This window comes from Lepidochelys kempii, chromosome 7 (assembly GCF_965140265.1).
Source record: "Lepidochelys kempii isolate rLepKem1 chromosome 7, rLepKem1.hap2, whole genome shotgun sequence".
Lineage (NCBI taxonomy): Eukaryota > Metazoa > Chordata > Testudines > Cheloniidae > Lepidochelys > Lepidochelys kempii.
This window is the reverse complement of record NC_133262.1, coordinates 25443961-25464033: the sequence shown is the minus strand read 5'-3', so window position 1 is coordinate 25464033 and position 20073 is coordinate 25443961. Positions and strand designations below refer to the sequence as shown.

General features: G+C 38.7%; 1 protein-coding gene across 3 annotated transcripts in view; it reads left to right on the top strand.

Annotated features, from left to right (window-relative positions):
* Positions 1-20073, top strand: part of APPL1 (adaptor protein, phosphotyrosine interacting with PH domain and leucine zipper 1) — a 53989-nt gene that overhangs the window by 24924 nt on the left and 8992 nt on the right. For all 3 annotated transcript variants that reach the window (XM_073351491.1, XM_073351493.1, XM_073351492.1), the window contains 10 exons: positions 2239-2297; positions 2779-2925; positions 5184-5266; positions 5398-5556; positions 7198-7386; positions 9661-9703; positions 13686-13742; positions 15508-15599; positions 16181-16363; positions 19730-19779. In XM_073351491.1, coding sequence (XP_073207592.1) covers positions 2239-2297; positions 2779-2925; positions 5184-5266; positions 5398-5556; positions 7198-7386; positions 9661-9703; positions 13686-13742; positions 15508-15599; positions 16181-16363; positions 19730-19779 — 1062 coding nt within the window. The remainder of the gene's footprint in view (positions 1-2238; positions 2298-2778; positions 2926-5183; positions 5267-5397; positions 5557-7197; positions 7387-9660; positions 9704-13685; positions 13743-15507; positions 15600-16180; positions 16364-19729; positions 19780-20073) is intronic.

Sequence of the window (20073 nt, the reverse complement as noted above, 5' to 3'; positions counted from 1 at the left end):
AAGGGGCTCGATCTCACTCAGTTTGTACAGGAGCCATGAAGCTCTGGAATTGGTGCCTCACGAACAACATTGGGATATCAGCTGCCTATCTTCCCAGGGCCCTGAATACCGCTGCGGACGAACTAAGCAGACGTTTTCCCTGGGATCACAAATAGGAGATAAACAACAGGATCATACGCAATATATTTAGCGTTTGGGGCTATCCAACCCTGGACCTCTTCACGACTGCGAAGAACAAGAAATGTCCCAAATTTTGCTCCAGAGCGGGATTGGGTAAACGTTCCCTAGAAGATGCATTCCTGATCTCATGGGGCCCAACACTTAATGTGTGCTTTTCCCCCAAGACTGGTTCTCCACAGAGTTCTGACAAAGTTACCAACAGATCGTGCCACGGTAATTCTGATTGCCCCGTCACGGCCCAGACAACCATGGTTTCCGTTCCTCACCATAATGTTAATTCGCCCACCGATTTCATTGCCCCTCACTTCGAACCTCCTATCGCAGCAACACGGCCAATTTCTTTGCCCCCCAACCTGTCCATGCTTCGCCTCAAAGCTTGGTTCCTACATGGTTCTCCCAAAATGAACTAGCATGCTCTGAGCAGGTTCAAAGAGTGCTCCTACATAGCAGAACACAATCTACTCGCATCACCTATCTCCGAAAGTGGAAGCGATTCACACAGTGGTGCTCAGCTAAACAACTTCCTCCTACTTCTGCACCTCTTCTGTCCATACTTGACTACCTATTAGACCTTGAGCAATCTGGCCTTTCTTTCAGCTCCATCAAGGTCCATTTAGCTGCTATTACAACTTTTCATGACAAGATCGAAGATACCTTTGTTTTTGCTCATCCAATCACCAAGCGTTTTCTCAAAGGGCTCCAATCCCTATACCCGGACATTAAATCTCCTACCCTTCCATGGGACATTCACTTAGTATTATCCTGCTTAACTAAACAACCATTTGAGCCCCTAGCCACTTGCTCCCTCTTACACCACTCTATGCAAACAGGATTCTTAGTGGCAATCGCCTCCGCCAGACGTGCAGGAGAAATAGCAGCTCTCATGGCGGACCCACCGTAAACACTATTTTTTAAGGACCAGGTTACCCTCCGACTACACCCTAAATTTCTTCCAAAGATGCATTCGTCATTCCACATCAATGAGCCGATACACCTACCAACCTTCTTTCCTAAACCACATGCAAACTCTTGAATCCACAATGCATACATTAGATGTACACAGGGCTTTGTCCTTATATTTGGATAGAACCAAGCCCTTTAAAAACTCTTCTAGACTCTTTGTCTCCATTGCAGAGTGCCCCAAAGAGACACCTATTTCTATCCAGAGACTTTCAAACTGGATTTCTGACTGTATCCGACTGTGCTATCAAATAAAGAAAGTTACGCCTCCAGCCAGCATCAGAACTCCCTCCAGTAGATCTGTGGCTACCTCCGTGGCTTTTCTACGCAAAGTTCCTCTGGCTGACATCTGTAAAGCAGCCATTTAGACTTCTGAACACACATTTGTTAAGCATTATGCCCTTACTCAAGCATTATGCCCTCTCTCTGATACACGATTAGGCAAAGCTGTATTATCTACTGCATTCCTACCAAATCCAAAGTCCCTACGTCCTTGAGAGACACTGGTTTTAAGTCACCTGGAGTGGAACACCCAGAGGGACATCTCTCTCTCGAAGAGGAGGTTACTCACCCTGTGCAGTAACTGACGTTTTTAGAGATGAGTGTCCCTGTGGGTGTTCCACTACCCACCCTCCTCCCCTCTACTTTGGAGTTGGGGTAGCCTCCGTTGTAGATAAGGAACTGAGGAGACCGGTCGCGCACGCACACTATTAAGGTACACTCAGGGCGGGGGGGGTAGGCTCTGCGCGTGTGTGACTGGTACGAATATGGCTGTAAAAATCTCCCAAGCAAAGGCGCAGGGATGCACCAACACCTGGAGTGGAGCACCCACATGATCACGCATCTCGAAGAACGTCAGTTACTGCACAGGGTGAGTAACCTCCTCTTATTCATGAGATTTCATTTTTTAAAAGTTAGAGGTTTTAATTTTGGAGAGCTTTGTGTTCCAAGTGTCAGTGAAAGAAACCATTAAAAATCTAAGTGGTTTTATTTTGTTTCATTGAATTTAAATATTGTCCATTACTGTATCTTTTCTATGTTTATATATTTGCTTAATTTATTAAATGACTATAAGATATTAAATATTTTATTATTTAGATCATGATACTGCTATTAACAGATACAGTCGGCTGTCAAAAAGAAGAGAGAATGAAAAGGTTTGTGAGACGTACTTTTAAGCAGCCTCTTTAGAGGAGGTAAACCAAAATATTATAGAATAGACATAATCTCCAATGATAGCAAATAATATAGCATACAGAGTAGACTTTACTTAAAGTCTGATAGTTCAGGTTCTAATAGTCGAGACAACTTTGTACAGCAGACAAAAGCTGCTTTTGCATTGTAAGAGTGGCATGTAATATTTTTAAAATGCTGTGAGTCTAAGGATGCAATATTATATTCAGGTACATTTGGTTAAAGAGAGAACTCAGTGCTGGAAAAACAAAATGCAGGGTTTGGTTACCATGGATTCCTCCTCCATAATCTTTGGAAAAGGAGTCATGGGGCAAAAAGTGCTATTTCTGATATACAGTGGATTTTTTTTTAATAGTAATGTTTCAGTGCTGGTTGTAAATAAACCTGTACAGAAAGGATATGCAAAACAAGTCACAAACTTTGTGACTTTTTTTTTCTCTTTAGGTCAAGTATGAAGTTACAGAAGATGTGTATACTTCCAAGAAGAAACAGCATCAGACCATGATGCATTATTTCTGTGCATTAAATACTCTTCAGTACAAGAAGAAAATAGCCATGCTGGAACCCTTGCTAGGATATATGCAAGCTCAGGTGAATATGTCAAACACTGAAAGTTGTAGCTTTAAAATAAGGTTGGAGAGTACCTTTCACAGCGTTGCTGGTAGGAACTTTCTCACGGCATTGTTGGTGACTGTTGAGTAAATCTTTGGCACTGACAAGTATGCAGAGAAGCTAAGAATTGAATGACTATAGCAATGGTATGGTCTTCTCACCTCCAGAAGAAGGGGTTCTGCAGTTCAGTATTGAAGCACATTCTGAGGGAATGATATGGGGAAGCTTGTACTTTTACTCTCCTTTGGCAGCTGTTCTGAAGAAGACTTAGGGCTTGTCTACACTGCACTGCAGTGAAGACTATGCGGGGGTGTAGATCTCACTGAAGTCTTGTGATCTAACTATCCCATGTGAACACTGCTGGTGTGAACTGAAAGGTACTGAATTTGTGTTAACGTAGTCCTGTTTGAAAGAGGACTATGTTCATGCAAACTACGTACCTTTTTGTTCAAGCCAGCAGCGTCCATGTGAGGCAGTTAGGATTGCAACAGTTTGGTGCACTCTGCAACTGATGCCCCCATAGTTCTCACTGTGGCACAATGTAGACCTAGCCCTAGAGTCAATCATTGCAGTCTCATCACTGCTGGAATGCTGGAGGCACTGGAATGGTGTTCACAATCATTCTGGCTCAGTTTAGTAGCTAACTTAATAAGATAATTGTTAACAATTCAAATTTCTTTTTACATATATGTTCAGAGAGAATATGACAAATCACTTTCTGCCTCTGTCACTAAGTTTTAAAAAGAAACTGTAGCCCACAGGCTTGCCTTTACTATAGTCACTGCCTTGCCTTCATTATACTTAGCTGTTTTCATTATATTCAGCTGTAGCACAAGAAACCTACTGTATCCTGTAAGACATTAGTGAAGCCTAAGCTAGCACAAGTGTGGTTAAGTAGGCCGTAACTCTTGGCATAGATCAACGATTACCTTTTTTGATTTTAGGAACAAAGAAGAGCTTGCTCACTAGTAGGAGGTAGAATGTTCCAGTAAGTGCTACCACAAGAAACATGGAAGTAGTAACCATAAATGGTAGTTACACCTATAGAAGAAGGACACCTCAACATTAGTAGGATGAGGAAATACAAAAAAGGAAAATGGCAAAAACCCCTATTGAATAATGCATTTGATTTAGTGGCCTCAGCATAACACAGAAGTTGCATCCCAGCCTGTGGGGCTAAGAGAGAGATATAGCCCTTGAAAGGGGCCAGAATGATGGCCACTGGTAATGAGGAGGAAAGTGATGGTGATGAGGAAGATAATGACTAACATTTCAGATTTTCCTGCAAGGGGTGATCTGAGTATATGGACATGCAGATGTACTTCTGTAGTGTCTCTGTCTACCTCACTGAGTTAGTGTTTGTGATTTTTTTTGCTAAATGTATTAATAAACTACTTGGAAATATAGAGGCGTTCCTATAGTGTGAGTGTTGCAATTGTGCACTTCGGGGTTCCCAACTATATAGTAATTTTAATAATACTGGGCCTGATCTTGGGGCAAGAACCTGTCAACCCTCGAAGTGATAACTGGAATTCTTAGATTATGTATTAATTATATTGATTACCAATGGATCAGGCTACAGAACTTGAGTCATCATTCATTTTCTTTGCTATGTGAGTATATTTGGTGAAACTCTGACCTCATTGAAATCAATAGCAAATCTCCCATAGATGTCACTGGAGCCAGGAATACACCAATCTCCTACTTTGTTTTTATGCAGAACTACCCATAAGAATTGTTTAAGTGTCTTTTAAAGTGAAGTCGCAATGAAAATTATTTTTGCTCAAACAGATCAAAATTTTGTAGTAAAAAACAAGCTAATATAGAGACCTTGTGAGAACATGTCATTACCAGAGAACTTAGCCTCCTCTTCTTTCCCTTCATAAAAGGATTATTTTACCCCCATATTGTGATTGAAATGTTTCCATGTTCTTCTTCAGTATGAGTACTACTGCTTCTCGTCTACAGCTCCAGCATAGAAGTAGGAACTAAATTTGAATATCTTCTGCTGTAAAGCCGAACAATACAGCTGCATTCTGTTTACATCTTATCTGAGCGGTGTTGTGAGGCGTGAAGGATATGTTCCAAAATCTTTAGATTTAGCGGGACGGATAGATCAACAATCACAATGATTTTAGAGTTCCTACTATTGGATCTATTACTAGGGTTTTAAAAGAACAGAAATAGATGGGTTTTGTTTGGTTTGTTAAGTGAAAGGTTTTTCTCTCTCTTTTAAGATAAGTTTCTTTAAAATGGGTTCAGAAAATCTTACTGAGCAACTGGAAGAATTTTTAACCAATATTGGCACAAGTGTACAGAAGTAAGTTCTTGTTCTTATTTGTTTAATTGTATCCTTAATGCCTAATTTTGCCTTCACTAATTTTCTTTTTTGAGTCTGCCTACTGCTACATCATCTCTGTTAATAACACATTGTATTTTATGCTATTTTAGTGTTCGCAGGGAAATGGATTCTGAGGTAGAAACCATGCAGCAGACCATAGAGGACTTGGAAGTAGCTAGTGATCCATTATATTTACCTGATCCTGACACAACAAAATTTCCTGTCCATAGAAATCTAACACGGAAAGCTGGCTATCTGAATGCAAGGAAGTAAGCTACCTACTATTATTTTAAAAAGTCAGAAGAATTTTACTCATTTTAAAAAAAGGCACGTTGGATAAGGAAGTGATGTTTATAAAAACAGCTATATTGGACTGTACCTAAACATTTAATTGGTCAAATTGAACTAGCCACAGTGAAGCTTGATATGCTTCCTTTCTTTATATTCTCCTCACGATAGATTGAGTTGTGGATTATTTAGCATTAATTTTTGGATTTTAGTAATTGGCCCACCTATTAATACTTTGCATTATTCATTCAGTGATCTTAAAGGAAAAGTAAGTGTTGTTCATGCCATAAGACAGAGACACTGAAACAGAGAGATCAGGTGACTTCCTCATAGTCACAAGAACCTAGCAGTCAGGAACAGAGACAGACCTTCTGATTTCCACCTAGTGGTTAGAGAAATTATGCTCTTTTGTTAATAAAACTTAATCCCCTGGATATTTGTGCCTACAAAAGAAATATGGAGATATATGTATTTATTCATTATTAATTGGGTTGTAATCTCTGAAAAAGCCAGTATTTGAAGGATTAATACTATATTATGTTGCTCATTTTCTATGTAAAATACAACTTTAGGATAAAAAGTTTGGGTTACAGTAGAATAAGAGTTTGTACTTCTGAAATATAAGGAAAACACGTTATGCATTATACTAAACAGACTTTTGTGAACATGCATGGTAATTTAAAGGAGTGCTCTTTGGCCCACTAGAGGGAGACATTATTCCACATATGTAAAGGCAACCTATTGGTTTTACAGTTGGTTTAAAAACGAATGAAAGCTATAAAGTTCAGTGCGTGTGTTCCCAGTTTATACCATGTTCTGCATACATGGAGAACTTCATAAAAATCAGTCTAATGTTACAACAAGAACCTAGAGGAAAAGTACTTTCCTGACCTTGAACTATGAATTATTTAAATAGTTCAACTTTTGTAGCTAATGTTGAAGTGAGAAGATCTGTACAAAAACAAAGATGAAGTTCTAGTGTTGGGTATTCTCAGTGCAATACCCCAATTTATTTATCATGAAATTTCTCTTATATAGATCTGCAGAGGCTGTATGCTGTGGTCCATAGCTCCTGCAGTCTCTTCCTGTGAATCAAATAAATACTTGGGGTGGAAAGTGATGGATCTTTAGTTGGCTATGTTGATATTAATACTTGACATCTAAATTAAGTCTTCTCAGTGGATTAAAACAAAATGCATTGTTTTTGTTAAAGAACTCTTGATCCTACCACCAAAGGGGAAAGGAAAAAAGAAGACCCTTTGATTTTTGTGACCCATAAAGCAACGCTCTAAACACCACTGGTTAAAACACAATTGGTTTAACCTTTACTTCTAATTACGTTTCTTATAGCTGTAACAGTTGGCTAGCATATTACTTTTACATGGTTCATCATATAACTAGGATATTTAAACCAGTTTAGCTTAAAGTAAAAGGGTACAAATGGTGAAGAAACCAACTATGTTGTGTAAATTAATCTAGGACTTAGTAAAAATCTATTGGGTTTTCTTTTCTTAAAAAGACTTGGAGGTCTTGTTTTTCTGATTTTCTTTTCTATTTTTCTAATTTAGAGGTCTGACTTAAATATGCAATCCACTAAATCAGTGTCTCCCTTCTTGTTTTAGTAAGACTGGGCTGGTGTCTTCCAGTTGGGACAGACAGTTTTACTTTACTCAGGGTGGAAACCTAATGAGTCAGGCAAGAGGTGACGTAGCTGGAGGACTTGTCATGGACATAGACAACTGTTCTGTGATGGCTGTGGACTGTGAGGACAGAAGATACTGCTTTCAGATAACATCTTTTGATGGCAAAAAGTTAGTATTCATTCTTATGATAGTGTTATCAGTAAATGACGCTATATTCATTAACTAACTGGAAAAAAAAGACAAATTTCAATTTTGGCTGGTGAAAATTTGAACAGGGGTTTTTGTTTTGTTGTTTAAAACTCTGCCTTTTTTTCCTTCACCATATCCTAAACAGCCACATGGAGCTGCTGATAACAGGTTGGAATAATCAAAGCCCACAACAGTTCCATAACCATAAATGGTTATATTGCATGTTGAACAAGCTGTAATCTATATTCATTTAAACTGTGTGAACGTCACTTTTTATTTGGACAATTCCAAAACATTTGCACTGAAATCTGAATATGTATTAAGTGACAGGTTTCAGAGTAACAGCCGTGTTAGTCTGTATTCGCAAAAAGAAAAGGAGTACTTGTGGCACCTTAGAGACTAACCAATTTATTATTATTATGCTCTAATAAATTGGTTAGTCTCTAAGGTGCCACAAGTACTCCTTTTCTTTTTGTATTAAGTGAGACTCAGAGTGCTAGCATGTGGGATAGCTTTCCATTTGTTGTTGGAGCAATGCTTCTGGGATTTAACCCTCAAATTTACTTTATTAACAAGATGTTTATTAGTATAAATACAGTATACCATAGTAAATACATTTATTATTATTACTTAGGTTTGTCCAGCTCTAAATAACTGAGATGTCAAACAGATAAAATTCAGTGTAATTCTTGCAATTTTTGCTGAGCGATAGTCCCGTTCAAACATTTAACATTCACTACAAACCCCAGAATCCTTCCATACAGCTTTAAGTGTAACCTCTTACTTCTGATGTCCATAGACTAGACTTTCAGGCATGAAATGCAGTCCTGGACTCGTAGAAAATGAGCTGTTGATTTATGTATGATATCTGTGAACTAAGTATGTACCCAAGCTTGAAGATACTTTTAAATAAGATTTGAACACAGCCTTAGCTGTTTGTAATGCAATTTCATTCTAAAGATCACATAACTCTCTTGAGCTATTTAACCATAACTTATAACAAAAATCCATTATACAGGTAGATGGTGTATTGTATTAGAAATGTAAATATTCTGCTATAAATTGGTGTTTTGAGATAATCAAGTATAAGTACTCTTGCATTCCCTACCATTGCAACCTAACATTCAGCCTTAGAACCATCCGGTGTTTATAGCATGTTGTTAGGGCTGAATTCCCATTGCCATTTGAACACAAAAAGATCTTGATTGTGCTATAGCACACTCTGATCGCCTATGAGACCACTTACAAAATTATTATACATATTTATAATAGCCTAATTTTTTTAACAAACGTGCATAATAACTTGCCTTGATGTTTTTCTGTTGATATTTTCTAAAAAACTGTTAGTCTTATACGCATGGATGTGAAAGTGATCTGAATAATGACTTTATATACATAGAAAATATGAAGCGCTTTTCAAAATCCTTCATAAAAAGTTTTTTAAAACAATGTTTTTGTATCTCTATCAACAAAATCATCCATAGCTTGGGTATCTTTGATTCTTACCCTTCCCAGCAATTTTAAAACTGAGGTTATCATACCAAAATAAGTATTGCTTTTTCATGAGAAGCTCCAAATTTAGCAGGGTGCAGCACAGCTTCTTATGTTTTCTTCTAGAAAGGAAGATTCAATATTCAGTTCTTTACTTTGTGCAATAAGATCTAGATCCTGGAGAAAAAAGGTTGGCGCCATCTACATTAACACTTTTTTCTTCTGTTTGGACACTTGCAAAGCCCTGTCATTGTTTTGGGTATGAGATAGTGAGCTGACTAGTGCTTGTGGGGCATAGGCAGTGGGGCTGTTTCATTGCTGTATAGACTTTTGGATTCCACCTGGAACCCAAGCTCTGGGACCCTCACCTCACAGGGTCCTAGCACCCAGGATCCAGCCTGACCCTCTACACAGCAATGAAACAGCCCCGAGTCAGCTGATACAGGCCAGTCACTGTATCTAGTTTCTGTGTAAACATACCCATGGATGTGAAACTGTCTAGCCTGTTTCAGACTACCTGACTGTTCAGTTGCTGTGTGCGCACAGCTAGCACCTTTGCCTGATTTTTGCATAGAAATAAGATTGCATCTTCAGTTAAATCTAGCTTCCATTTAGTATGCATGCATAGCTCCCAGTGTTGTTAGTACAAGTTACATTAATATATCAAGGGGAAAATTTACCTCAAGACAAAAAGTTACTGAAAGGATCTTTCACTTTCAAATAATTGAGCCTGAGAATTTTTTTTATTCTCTCTTCTTTCAGATCTTCAATCTTACAGGCAGACAGTAAAAAAGATTATGAAGAGGTAAGCTTACAGCAAGTGTGTGGTGGTTCAGATGCTTTTTCTGATAATTCATTACACGTAAGAAATATTCCTTAGGTTATCAAAGTGAATAGTGACCTGAAGATTTCTTCTACCCATACTGACATGTCAAGAAGGTGTCCCTTTATTTCTACCCTGGAAAAAAAAATCTGTGCCAGCAAAAGTGACTGTCAGTGGAGACCTATAGGTTTAACTTGGAGGAAAAATAGCCAGCATAGTCATTGGCAATGACTGTGGAAACAAACACTGCACACCTTTTTGGGGGCAGTAGCGGGGGTGTATACTTGAGTCAGCCAGCTACAGAAAGCAAAAGAAAGCCCAAAATAAAATATCCTGAGTGCCATGTTGCAAAACAAGAGGAAAACCACACCCAAACTTTGTTTAAAAAGCATTCAGTCAAAAGATCATAGAATTAATGTTGTAAAAATCATGCTGTCTTAGTGGCATTGCTATAGTTATTTTTGATGGTAGCTTTAGAACCGAGTTAAGAAGCAAGCACAGGATCATCCATCCTTGGCAAGAAGCTCAGAGGCTGAGTATAGAAAGGCATTTAATGCTTTCACTATCTGTTAGGAAGACTGCATGTCTCACTGCCCACTGCTGGGTGATCAAAGAAACAAATACGTTTCAAACAAAAACTAAATGTTTGTTTGCTTTCTGGTTGCATTCCACACTCATTCTTGTGTAAGGGTTGAGGTCCCTAGATCCACCTTGCAGCAAGAATGCACCTATCCTGGTGCCACTGATCACTCTTTCAATGAAAAACCACTCTTGTTGAGAGTGATTTATTTACATACAAGCGTCAGACCGACCCAGTTATAGTCGAAGGTCACAATGTAAAGGTTCTTAGCTGACTCTTCTCATCTGCTCTCTGCCCAGACTCTTCTCACATCTAGTGCAGCTCACACTATAGGTGGAAGACAACCAGATTTTGCCAATGTCCCCATCCTGGGATTAAACAGTCATGCCATATACTTCGTGTCCATCCCTCCTGGGCTTCTCTCTTTAAGTCCAATCAGGGCTTTCCCCAGTGTCCCTGAACCTCCACCAACCCCTCCCAGCTCTGTCAGAATCTACACTGAGGTAATTCCCGAGCCTTTCTTTTCTCAGGCTTTCAGCAGCACTTCTTTCCTTCCTTATCAGGGGACTTTCAGCCCTCCCCAGGAAACTTCCAACAGCTTGCTCCTGTCTTTTTCTTCATCTGGGGAATTTGGCAGACCTCACTGGTTGCCCCTGCCTGAACTTTCTTACTCTAGTTAGCTCCCTCGCTCTAGCCTAGAGAGGGCCTGCAGAGAATGTGTCTTTCCTCCCTGCATCTTCCTCCCACTACTCTGAACTCCTTTGTGAGAAGCTCTGAGTCACTCCCCAATTATGACTGATAGATAATTGATTTGCCCTCAAGTGGAATGAGGTGAGCTAAATAGCCTCTACTCCAGGGGTTCTCAAACTGGGGGTTGGGACCCCTCAGGGGGTTGCAAGGTGTGATAAATGACTTGCGGGGTGGGGAGCTCCCTTTGAACAGGCAGCTAGCTGTAAAATCAGCTGTTCTCTGCTTGCTTTACCTGTAAAGGGTTAAAAGCCCCCAGGTAAAGAAAAGGAAGTGGGCACCTGTCCAAAAGAGCCAATGGAAAGGCTAGAACTTTTTAAAATGTGAAAAAAACTTTCCCTTTGTCTGTTGTTCTCCGGAGACATGGAACAGCAATGCTATAAGCAGGAATTCTGTGTAAAGTTTGAACCAGATATGAAAACCATCAGATCATACTTAGAACTACAACCCAAATATGTAAGTAAATTAGGAATGTTTAGGAAGAGGCGATTTGGTTTATTTCTTTATTTTGGCTTTTGGATCTGTGCTAACCCCAGATGCTTTTGTTTGCTTGTAACCTTTAAGCTAACCCTCCAAGAAAGCTATTTTGGGTGCTTAATTTTTGGAATTGCTCTTTTAAAATCTAGCAAAAGCCTAAGTTCCAGATGTAGTTTCTTCCTTTTTGTTTTTAATAAAATTTACCTTTTTTAAGAACAGGATTGGATTTTTGGTGTCCTCACAGGTTTGTGCATATGCTGTTTGATTTGCTGGTGGTAACAGCTAATTTCCTTTTTCTTTCTCAGCTCTTCCCTAGGGAGTGGGGTGGGGTGGGGTGAAGTGAAAGGGTTTGAGGGTACCCCACAGGAGGAATTCCCAAGTGCTCCTTCCTGGGTCCAAGGGTTTTTCCTTTTTGCATTTGGGTGGTGGCAGCGTTTACCAAGCCAAGGTCAGAGAAAAGCTGTAACCTTGGGAGTTTAATACAAGCCTGGAGTGGCCAGTGTTAATATTTAGAATGCTTGCAGGCCCCCACCTTCTGCACTCGGAGTGACAGAGTGGGGATTCAGCCGTGACATGAGGGTATTACATGGGGGTTCGCAAGCTGTCAGTCTCCACCCCAAACCCCACTTTGCCTCCAGCATTTATAATGGTGTTAAATATATTTAAAAGTGTTTTTAATTTATAAGGGGGTCATACTCAGAGGCTTCCTAAGTGAAAGGGGTCACCAGTACAAAAGTTTGAGAACTACTGCTCTACTCGGAGGCAGCTAATGAGTCTCAGAGGACTGGTCCCATTCCCTCTTGAAGGGACCAGACACCCTGTGACACTTTCAAACAACTCTTCTTTCAAAATGGAGGGTAAATCTAGCATGCACTGTAGTTGCCTATGCAAGTGGATATCAGCTGGAAAATTGGTCAGTGTTTATACTCAGTGCCAACATCTTCGGGTGTTGTCAAGTATAAACGCAGAGAGAATGAAGACAAAGAGTAGAAGTTCACATAATCTTTTCCCTAAACATTTCAATGTAGAGGGGAGCTTTTAAAATGTGAAAATAGAAATAGTTTAGTAGTGGTTTACTACATTCTTAAAATGTAATTGTTATGAGCTAACAAAGGAGGTACTCCATGATACAATTTAGACTTCATTTGGGCATCGTTCTCCCTCTAGAGCTGAAGACTGAAAAGGATCTGTTAGCAAACTGCTCAGATAAAGCCTATTGACCAGACACATTTCACTAAACTCTTGAATCTATTTAGGGTTTTCCAGAAACTCTGTGGAGCAAATCTGTTAAACACCTTTAAATATTTGCTAAATAAAAATATTTATTACCTTGCTTTCATTTTTAATATAGACTTTCTTGCATCAAGAATAAAAACTTAACATTTGTAAGCTTTTAGATTTCTACAATGCAAGTATGAGCAGGCAGTTAAAGGGGGATATATGCAAAATCATGCTGCTCTGTGTTGTTGCTGAATATACAGTGCAATCAGGGTCCCATGCACTTTTACAAGGACCCCTAAATTCCTGTGATAGTTTTCTCACCTGGATATACCCTTCATTCCCATCATCCCTTCCCCAGCCCCCCACCCCCACCCGCACAACTATGAAACATAACTGAAAATACTCACTTGTAAAACCATTCAGTTATTTTTGACAGTGATTGTTTTTGAAGATGGGTTTTTCGCTAAGATGCCCAATTGATCCAGCTCTGATCCCTGGGCCTCAGCTCCCATCACATTGTCCAGAAGGCAATCTCATAACCTCCTTTTCTCATGCGTGCCAGAGAATGTGGGGGAGCTTGTAGCCAGCTTCAGCAGCTCACCTCCCAAACTCTTTGGGCCTCTGTTGCTGCACTGTTGTCCAAGTAGAACAGCTGGCTAGCCTATAAACTCCTGGCTACAAGCTGAATTCTAGCTTGGGCTCCATGGAACAAGGAAAAGTTGATAAACAAGAGGCCGCTGCAAGAAGTTTCAGTAAGGCAGGGAGATAGAAAACAAAATATTGGGTGCTGGCTGCAATATTCTGGAGGTAAATTCTGCTGTACGGTGTGACTTTCACGGCGGGAACGTGGTGGTAAGAAAAATCAGCTAAAATATTTAAACTGGTTTTTAAAACTACAATATACTTACTAATGTTTCTTTTTTTTTCTTTCTCTTTTAGTGGATATGTACAATAAACAACATCTCTAAACAGATATACCTAAGTGAAAACCCTGAGGTAACTTTGATCATTTGTTTTATAATATCCAAAACTAACCCAAAGGAATACATTTAAATTTAGATGTGTATTCATTTTAAGAGATCTGCTCGACCTAATTTTATAGTATGAAATTAATTTGAATGTGTCTTACATCTCAGACTAGAAATTTTTCATGGCAGGAAATGTAACTTTGTTTTGTAAAGCAGTGCGTGTATTGGCATCACTATAAACTTTTATAAGCAAGTAATATACATTTCTTCCACCTGAATGCTGAAAAGAGGGCACGTTAAAAACTAACATTACTGAAAACATAAATAACATTCTAAAAATTGGTTTTCAAGAACTTGTGTCTGTATTTTGCTTACCACAAAACATTGTGGTGAGCAGTGGAAAACTTCACTTTCTAATCAAGCTGACCGTCAAATAATCCTATGAATAGGGCCCTACCAAATTCACAGCCATGAAAAACGCATCCCGGACTGTGAAATCTATATATTATAGGGTAAAAGCACACAAGAGACCAGATTTCACAGGGGAGACCAGCATTTCTCAAATTGGGGGTGCTGACCCAAAAGGGAGTTGCAGAGGGGTCACAAGGTTGTTTCAGGGGGGTCGCAGTATTGCTGCCCTTATTTCTGAGCTGCCTTCAGAGCTGGGCTCCCAGCCAGCAGCCGCGGTTCTCCAGCTGTTCTGCAGCATCGCCATCAGCAGCAGTGCAGAAATAAGGGTAGCAGTACCACAGCCCCACCTACAATAACCATGCGACCCCACGACAACTCCTTTCATGGGTCAGGACCCCTAAGATTACAACAGCGTGACATTTCAGATTTAAATAGCTGAAATCCATGAAATTTATGATTTTTAAAATCCTATGACCATGAAATTGACCAAAATGGACTGTGAATTTGGTAGGGCCTTATCTATGACAAAATTAACTTAGTAACAGTTTGTGTAGGAAGGAGGCCATGCATGGAGCTAATCAAAGTGGTCTTGATCATTCAGTAGGTGGCAAAATATAACTCCGGTTATTCAGAGGTCTTGGAGGACACCCAAAATGTTAGTAAATTAGGGTAATTGGTTGAATAAATACTCAGACTTCTTACTTGCAACTGCGAAGTCATTCTCACAGGTGATGTTCCTGCTTTCTGCTAATCCTGTGGGGTATGAATATAAATCAAATAAGATACTCTTCTGCCTCAGGCCTTTGGCAGGTGCAGTGTTGTGAAGTACCAGAATGGTAACCTTCCATTGATCATATTCTAGAGTTGAGAACTAGTGGAAGCATAATATACAGGCACTATATCAAATTGTACATGAATCCACTATGGAACCATGAAATATAAGCTCCTCATTAAGTACTGGAAACTTGACAAGTGTAGATCTGCCAGTTCAATAACAAACAAAACAAACACGTTGCTTGTGATACCAGTTTTCAATTTTTGGACTAATAATGAGTTTGTGGATAATAGCAAAGCTATTTGTGTGACAATGTCTAAATTAACTAAACTGTAAATAGGAAACTAAAGGTTTTTGTTGTCCCTACTATGCAATCACTAACATCAATGAAACAAATGTGAGTTACATACATGTATATTTTGATGAATACAGAGTTGGGGCCATATATCATCCTGGTATTAATAGGTGTTGCCACTGATAGGAACATGGGGTTCCAGCATAGATTTAATTTATAGTTTCTCCTATTGCATGTAAAATTTAAACTGAACATTCTAAATTGAATTTGACGAGAATGTTTTCAGTTACCTTTTTTCTTTTAATTACGTAGGAAATTGCTGCACGTGTAAATCAATCAGCTTTGGAGGCTGTCACCCCCTCTCCATCCTTCCAACAGAGACATGAGAGCATGCGGCCAACAATGTACATTACGGAACAGTTGGTCATTTTAAGAGCACATTTCTAATGGGTGTCTGGTGAAGGCTTCTAAAATAACATGATTTGCAGAAAAGGTTTCAGTTGTCTACAGTGACTTTTAAAACCTTTAACAGGATAAAAACAAGTTCTTGAACAATGTAGCAAATGCATTTTTGATAAATATTTTAATGTTCTATGATGTACATTAAGAAATAAATGATCCAGCACTGTATCCAGTTTTGGTACTTTACCATTTAAGCCATGTGACTAATTTGTTGGCTTTTGACAATCTTGATTCAATTTTCTCAATATTTCTAACAATTAGCATCAGACTTCTAGCTGTAGGATATTTCACATTCTAGTATTTCACATTCTAGTATCTCAGTGATGAGAGAAAGTAGTAAATGATTGAAATTGAATCTAGACTGCATTTCTTTATACTTTGTAATGATAGTATTGTTTCTCTTAAGTTTCTTCTAATATTTGTCTTGTTTTATTTTTCCCAAGTTTCATAATATTATATTTGTGTCCACCGTGGAGTTTCATTTGTTATCTATAAGCTTACATCGCTCTTTGTTTTGTTTTAGACAATCTCGGCCTCCAACAGCTCGTACTAATAGCTCTGGGTCTCTGGGATCTGAATCAGCAGCTTTATCAGCACTTTCCTTGGATTCCCTTGTTGCCCCTGACACACCGATACAATTTGACATAATTTCTCCAGTTAGTGAAGATCAGCCTGGTCAGGCAAAAGCCTCAGGGCAATCGGGCAGGTAGGAGAAGCAATGGAAGAAAAATCCTTGTATTTGTCTGTTTTACAATTACAGAAACAAAAGTAAGGAAAGTGAATCCAGCCAGTAACTCCATCATGTGTATTTTCTTTGCTTTGACGTTTTTTGTGACAAGTATGCAGAGAGCAGGCCTGCAAAACAGTATCTTTTTCACGCATAATTGTGAAACTGCCAAGTATTTACTGTAAATTCAAGATGTAGTTTTTCAGTTTTGCAGCAGCTTTTCTCACCCTGTTTAACAGCTTATGCGTCATAATCATTTGGTTTTAAAAAGTATATTTTCCTTTCCTATTGCTTGCTCGCTCAGCACCTTGGGTATTTCCTCTTGGAAACTCAAGAGAAATTTGGTAGCCCTGCCTCCAGGTGGTGATGGCATACTGATGACACTCTTCCTAAACTAAAAGGTGAGTGAAAATGATCTAGGCTTCTAGAGCAATCGTAAACAGACAGGTTGAGAATTGTCTTACAGTTCTCCCAAAATATAAAACAACTTCTTTCTTCTGCTTGTTTTTGTTTGTTTTATTTTCCCATTCAAAATAAGATGCCTGATAAGATACCGTGCATTGCCTTTACAGAACTGTTTGTACAGAATTCAAGTTAATTAATCTTTGTTGTTGATAGTAGATCCCATTCATCTGAGGGAAACTGAAAACTATTTTGTGACTTAAGTCTTGTGACTTATGGGTGTCGTCTTACAAAAAATATTTGATTTGTGAGTTTGACCCCCATGTTGGAGTGTCTATTACCAGAGAGAAGAAACTTAGAGTTCACACAGAAGAAAATCGTGTGATGTACAGTATTCAACTCAACTCATTTTTCCTTTTCGTTAGAAGAATAATGAGACTATTAAACAGTGCATCAAATTAAGTACAACATATTGATTAAAATAGGTTGATAAGAACTGAACTGGATTCTAGGCAATGAAAAGCATATAATAGCATACCAAAAACTCATGTCAACAAAGATATTTTTTTCTATCTTATATATTCATGATTTTGTCTCAGGTGGGAAAGATTATATAGAGATGCAGTCAATATTTCCCTAAAAAGATTTTTAAAAAACCACTACTCCATTTGGTATAGATTGGAAACATGCTATACTTGTCTTAGTACCATTATCACAATACTTTTTTAAAAATCGTCACTGTGTTTCAGGTACAAATATGAAGTACATCTGTTAGGTGATTTTTTGCATTTGATTAGACCACAAAAAGCTTAGAATTTATTTTCTCCATACTGTTCTGATTCTGAGGGACTGCAAATGTCTGAGCACCAACAAAATCTGGTTGTGGGAATTTTCCTAGGTATATTTGAACAGATGAACAATCTTTTTTGGGACTCGCCATTCTTCTGTACATTTTTTGCCATGCAAACTTTAGTTCAGAGTTTAATTATTTAGTTCAATGATTATCCAAAGTTCACACACTACTTTTGATTAGTTTAAGTTAACATTTCATTATTAATTTAAAGATTAACAATCCCATCTCATAGGCCACACAAATAAAGAAGACAGACTTATTCTGTATTACATATCAAGGCAGATGTTGGATTTATTCTAAAAATGAATTTTAGGACCATATCAGACATTTGGAAAAAGTGACATCTTCACTTTTTTCCTGGTAAAAGCTGATATGAAATTTAACTCTTATTACCAGCTGTCCTCATTGAGAGTTTTCAGCAATGCCAATTAGCCAAGAAAATATCTTTCCTTTCTCCTTGAGAGCTTCAGCTAGTTCCCCAGCTCGAAATTTTCTTTTTACATTACTTTCCTTCTCTTGAAAAATGCAGACTGGAAGCCTAGAGTATTTTCACTTTATTATAATTGAGAGTAATTATGTCTCTTCTGAGAGTCAGATATAGCCACATTTCTCTTGACCCTCTAGGAGTAAAACCCCAGGGATGTTTTCAGAGAGCTGCATTTGAGACAACACCAGTGACTTCCCTGTAGCAAGTAATTCAGCGGCTTGAAAAAGTGGGGAAAGGTGTGCTGTTTTCAATTAATCTCTTGGAGGACTAGCTTTTGGCTGCGCTCCCTGAAGCTGTTCAATGAGACTTGAAATAAAACTCTGTCTTTTCAAAAATTAACAAGATTAAGTGATTCATTGGGGTTGTGTTTATGTGCAGACGACAAGCTCAAATTGCATTCCTACCACAACAGTGGGACAGATAGCACCTGATATTTCCTCCCCACTCCCCAGATCCTGCGCTCTCCACTCAAATGCAGCAGCTTGTGTCTTAAACACACATCTAGTAAGTCTGTCCTTGTGACTCATAGGTGGGCTATCTATTTTGATCCCAATCGGTGAAATTACTATGTTGCTTTATTTGATGTAGAATGATGTTGGATCATATTAAAGAAGTTCTGTATTAAAATCACAAATGAGTTTGATTCCCCAGAGTTTAAATTCCAGGGTATTACTAATTAAGAGGTCTCTTGGTTTTTGGTACTGTTTCTCTCCCTCTATGTGTGAAACTTGCAAGCTGCTAATTGTGTTAGTACATTCTAAGACAGAGTCTGTTCTCAAAGCAATTCACACAGAGAGAGACTCAAAGCAATACTCTAACAACAGAAACAGCACCCAGAGACTCCCCGCCCTTTTGTTGCATTAACCATTGTGATTAAAATAGAGATAGAGGATGTATGTGGATGGATGCTTGGTGTGGATAATAACTGAATGATCAGGGAGGTGCCAGCCTAAGAATCCAGTGTCCATCGGCTGAAGAAGGTGTCAAGTGGAAATAACCAGAGGACGCCACCCGGAGGGCAGACTGGAATCCACCCAACAGCCTCAAGGATGGGAGAACCAAAGAACAAGATAACATCTTGGAGCCGTCAGGAATGTGCTATCTGCTGATTGATTCAGCAACAGCATGATGAAGCAATTCCCATAGACTGGCATAGGAAGAAATTCCTATAAAAATAGACTCTAAAAAGTGAGAACTTTGGGGTCTGATTCTGCAAACCAACTTCCAGGAGCATCAGATGAGCATCTGACAAGGCCCTGCTCCCTCCTCATGTCCAGGCCACCTGGCCAGTGGCTTGGCATGAGCAACTCTAAGGCTGGTAACTATGATAACAACCTTGCAGAACCTGTGTGTGTGTGTGTGTGTGTGTGTATGTGTGTATGAATGAATGTGAGAATAAATTTGAGACTGAATGGAATGTTATAACTATAACTAACTGCTTACTATGATTCTTTCTGTATTCACAATAAATGTGGTATTTTGCCTTTTTCCCTTTAATAAGATCCTGCTGGTTTTTATTTTATTGGTACAACAATGAGTCTAGGTTATATGTCAATGGCTCTTGCACTCTGACTCCTGGTTTAATGTTTTAATTTTTTAATAGACGTACAAACCCATTTGGTGAATCTGGAGGCAAAAAATCTGAGACAGAAGGTAAAACAGGATTTCATTTAAGTACAAAATATTCTTGATTGAGATACTTTTCAAAACTAATTTGCTTTTTATAGAAGCTATAAAATTAAGACTTGTATGCTAGTATTCAGTTAAAGCATACTTGAGTGCTTTCTTCATCTACAGCAGATGTGTCTAAAATAACTAGCTCAGCACCCATTGCTGGACTGGTGGATTGCATTAGCACATACTGCATCAGATGAGTCAGGTGAGACTACAGTCTGGAAGTCTAACTAGTTGAGTCTTTCATGTTCACTAAACCTAAGTGAAAAACTT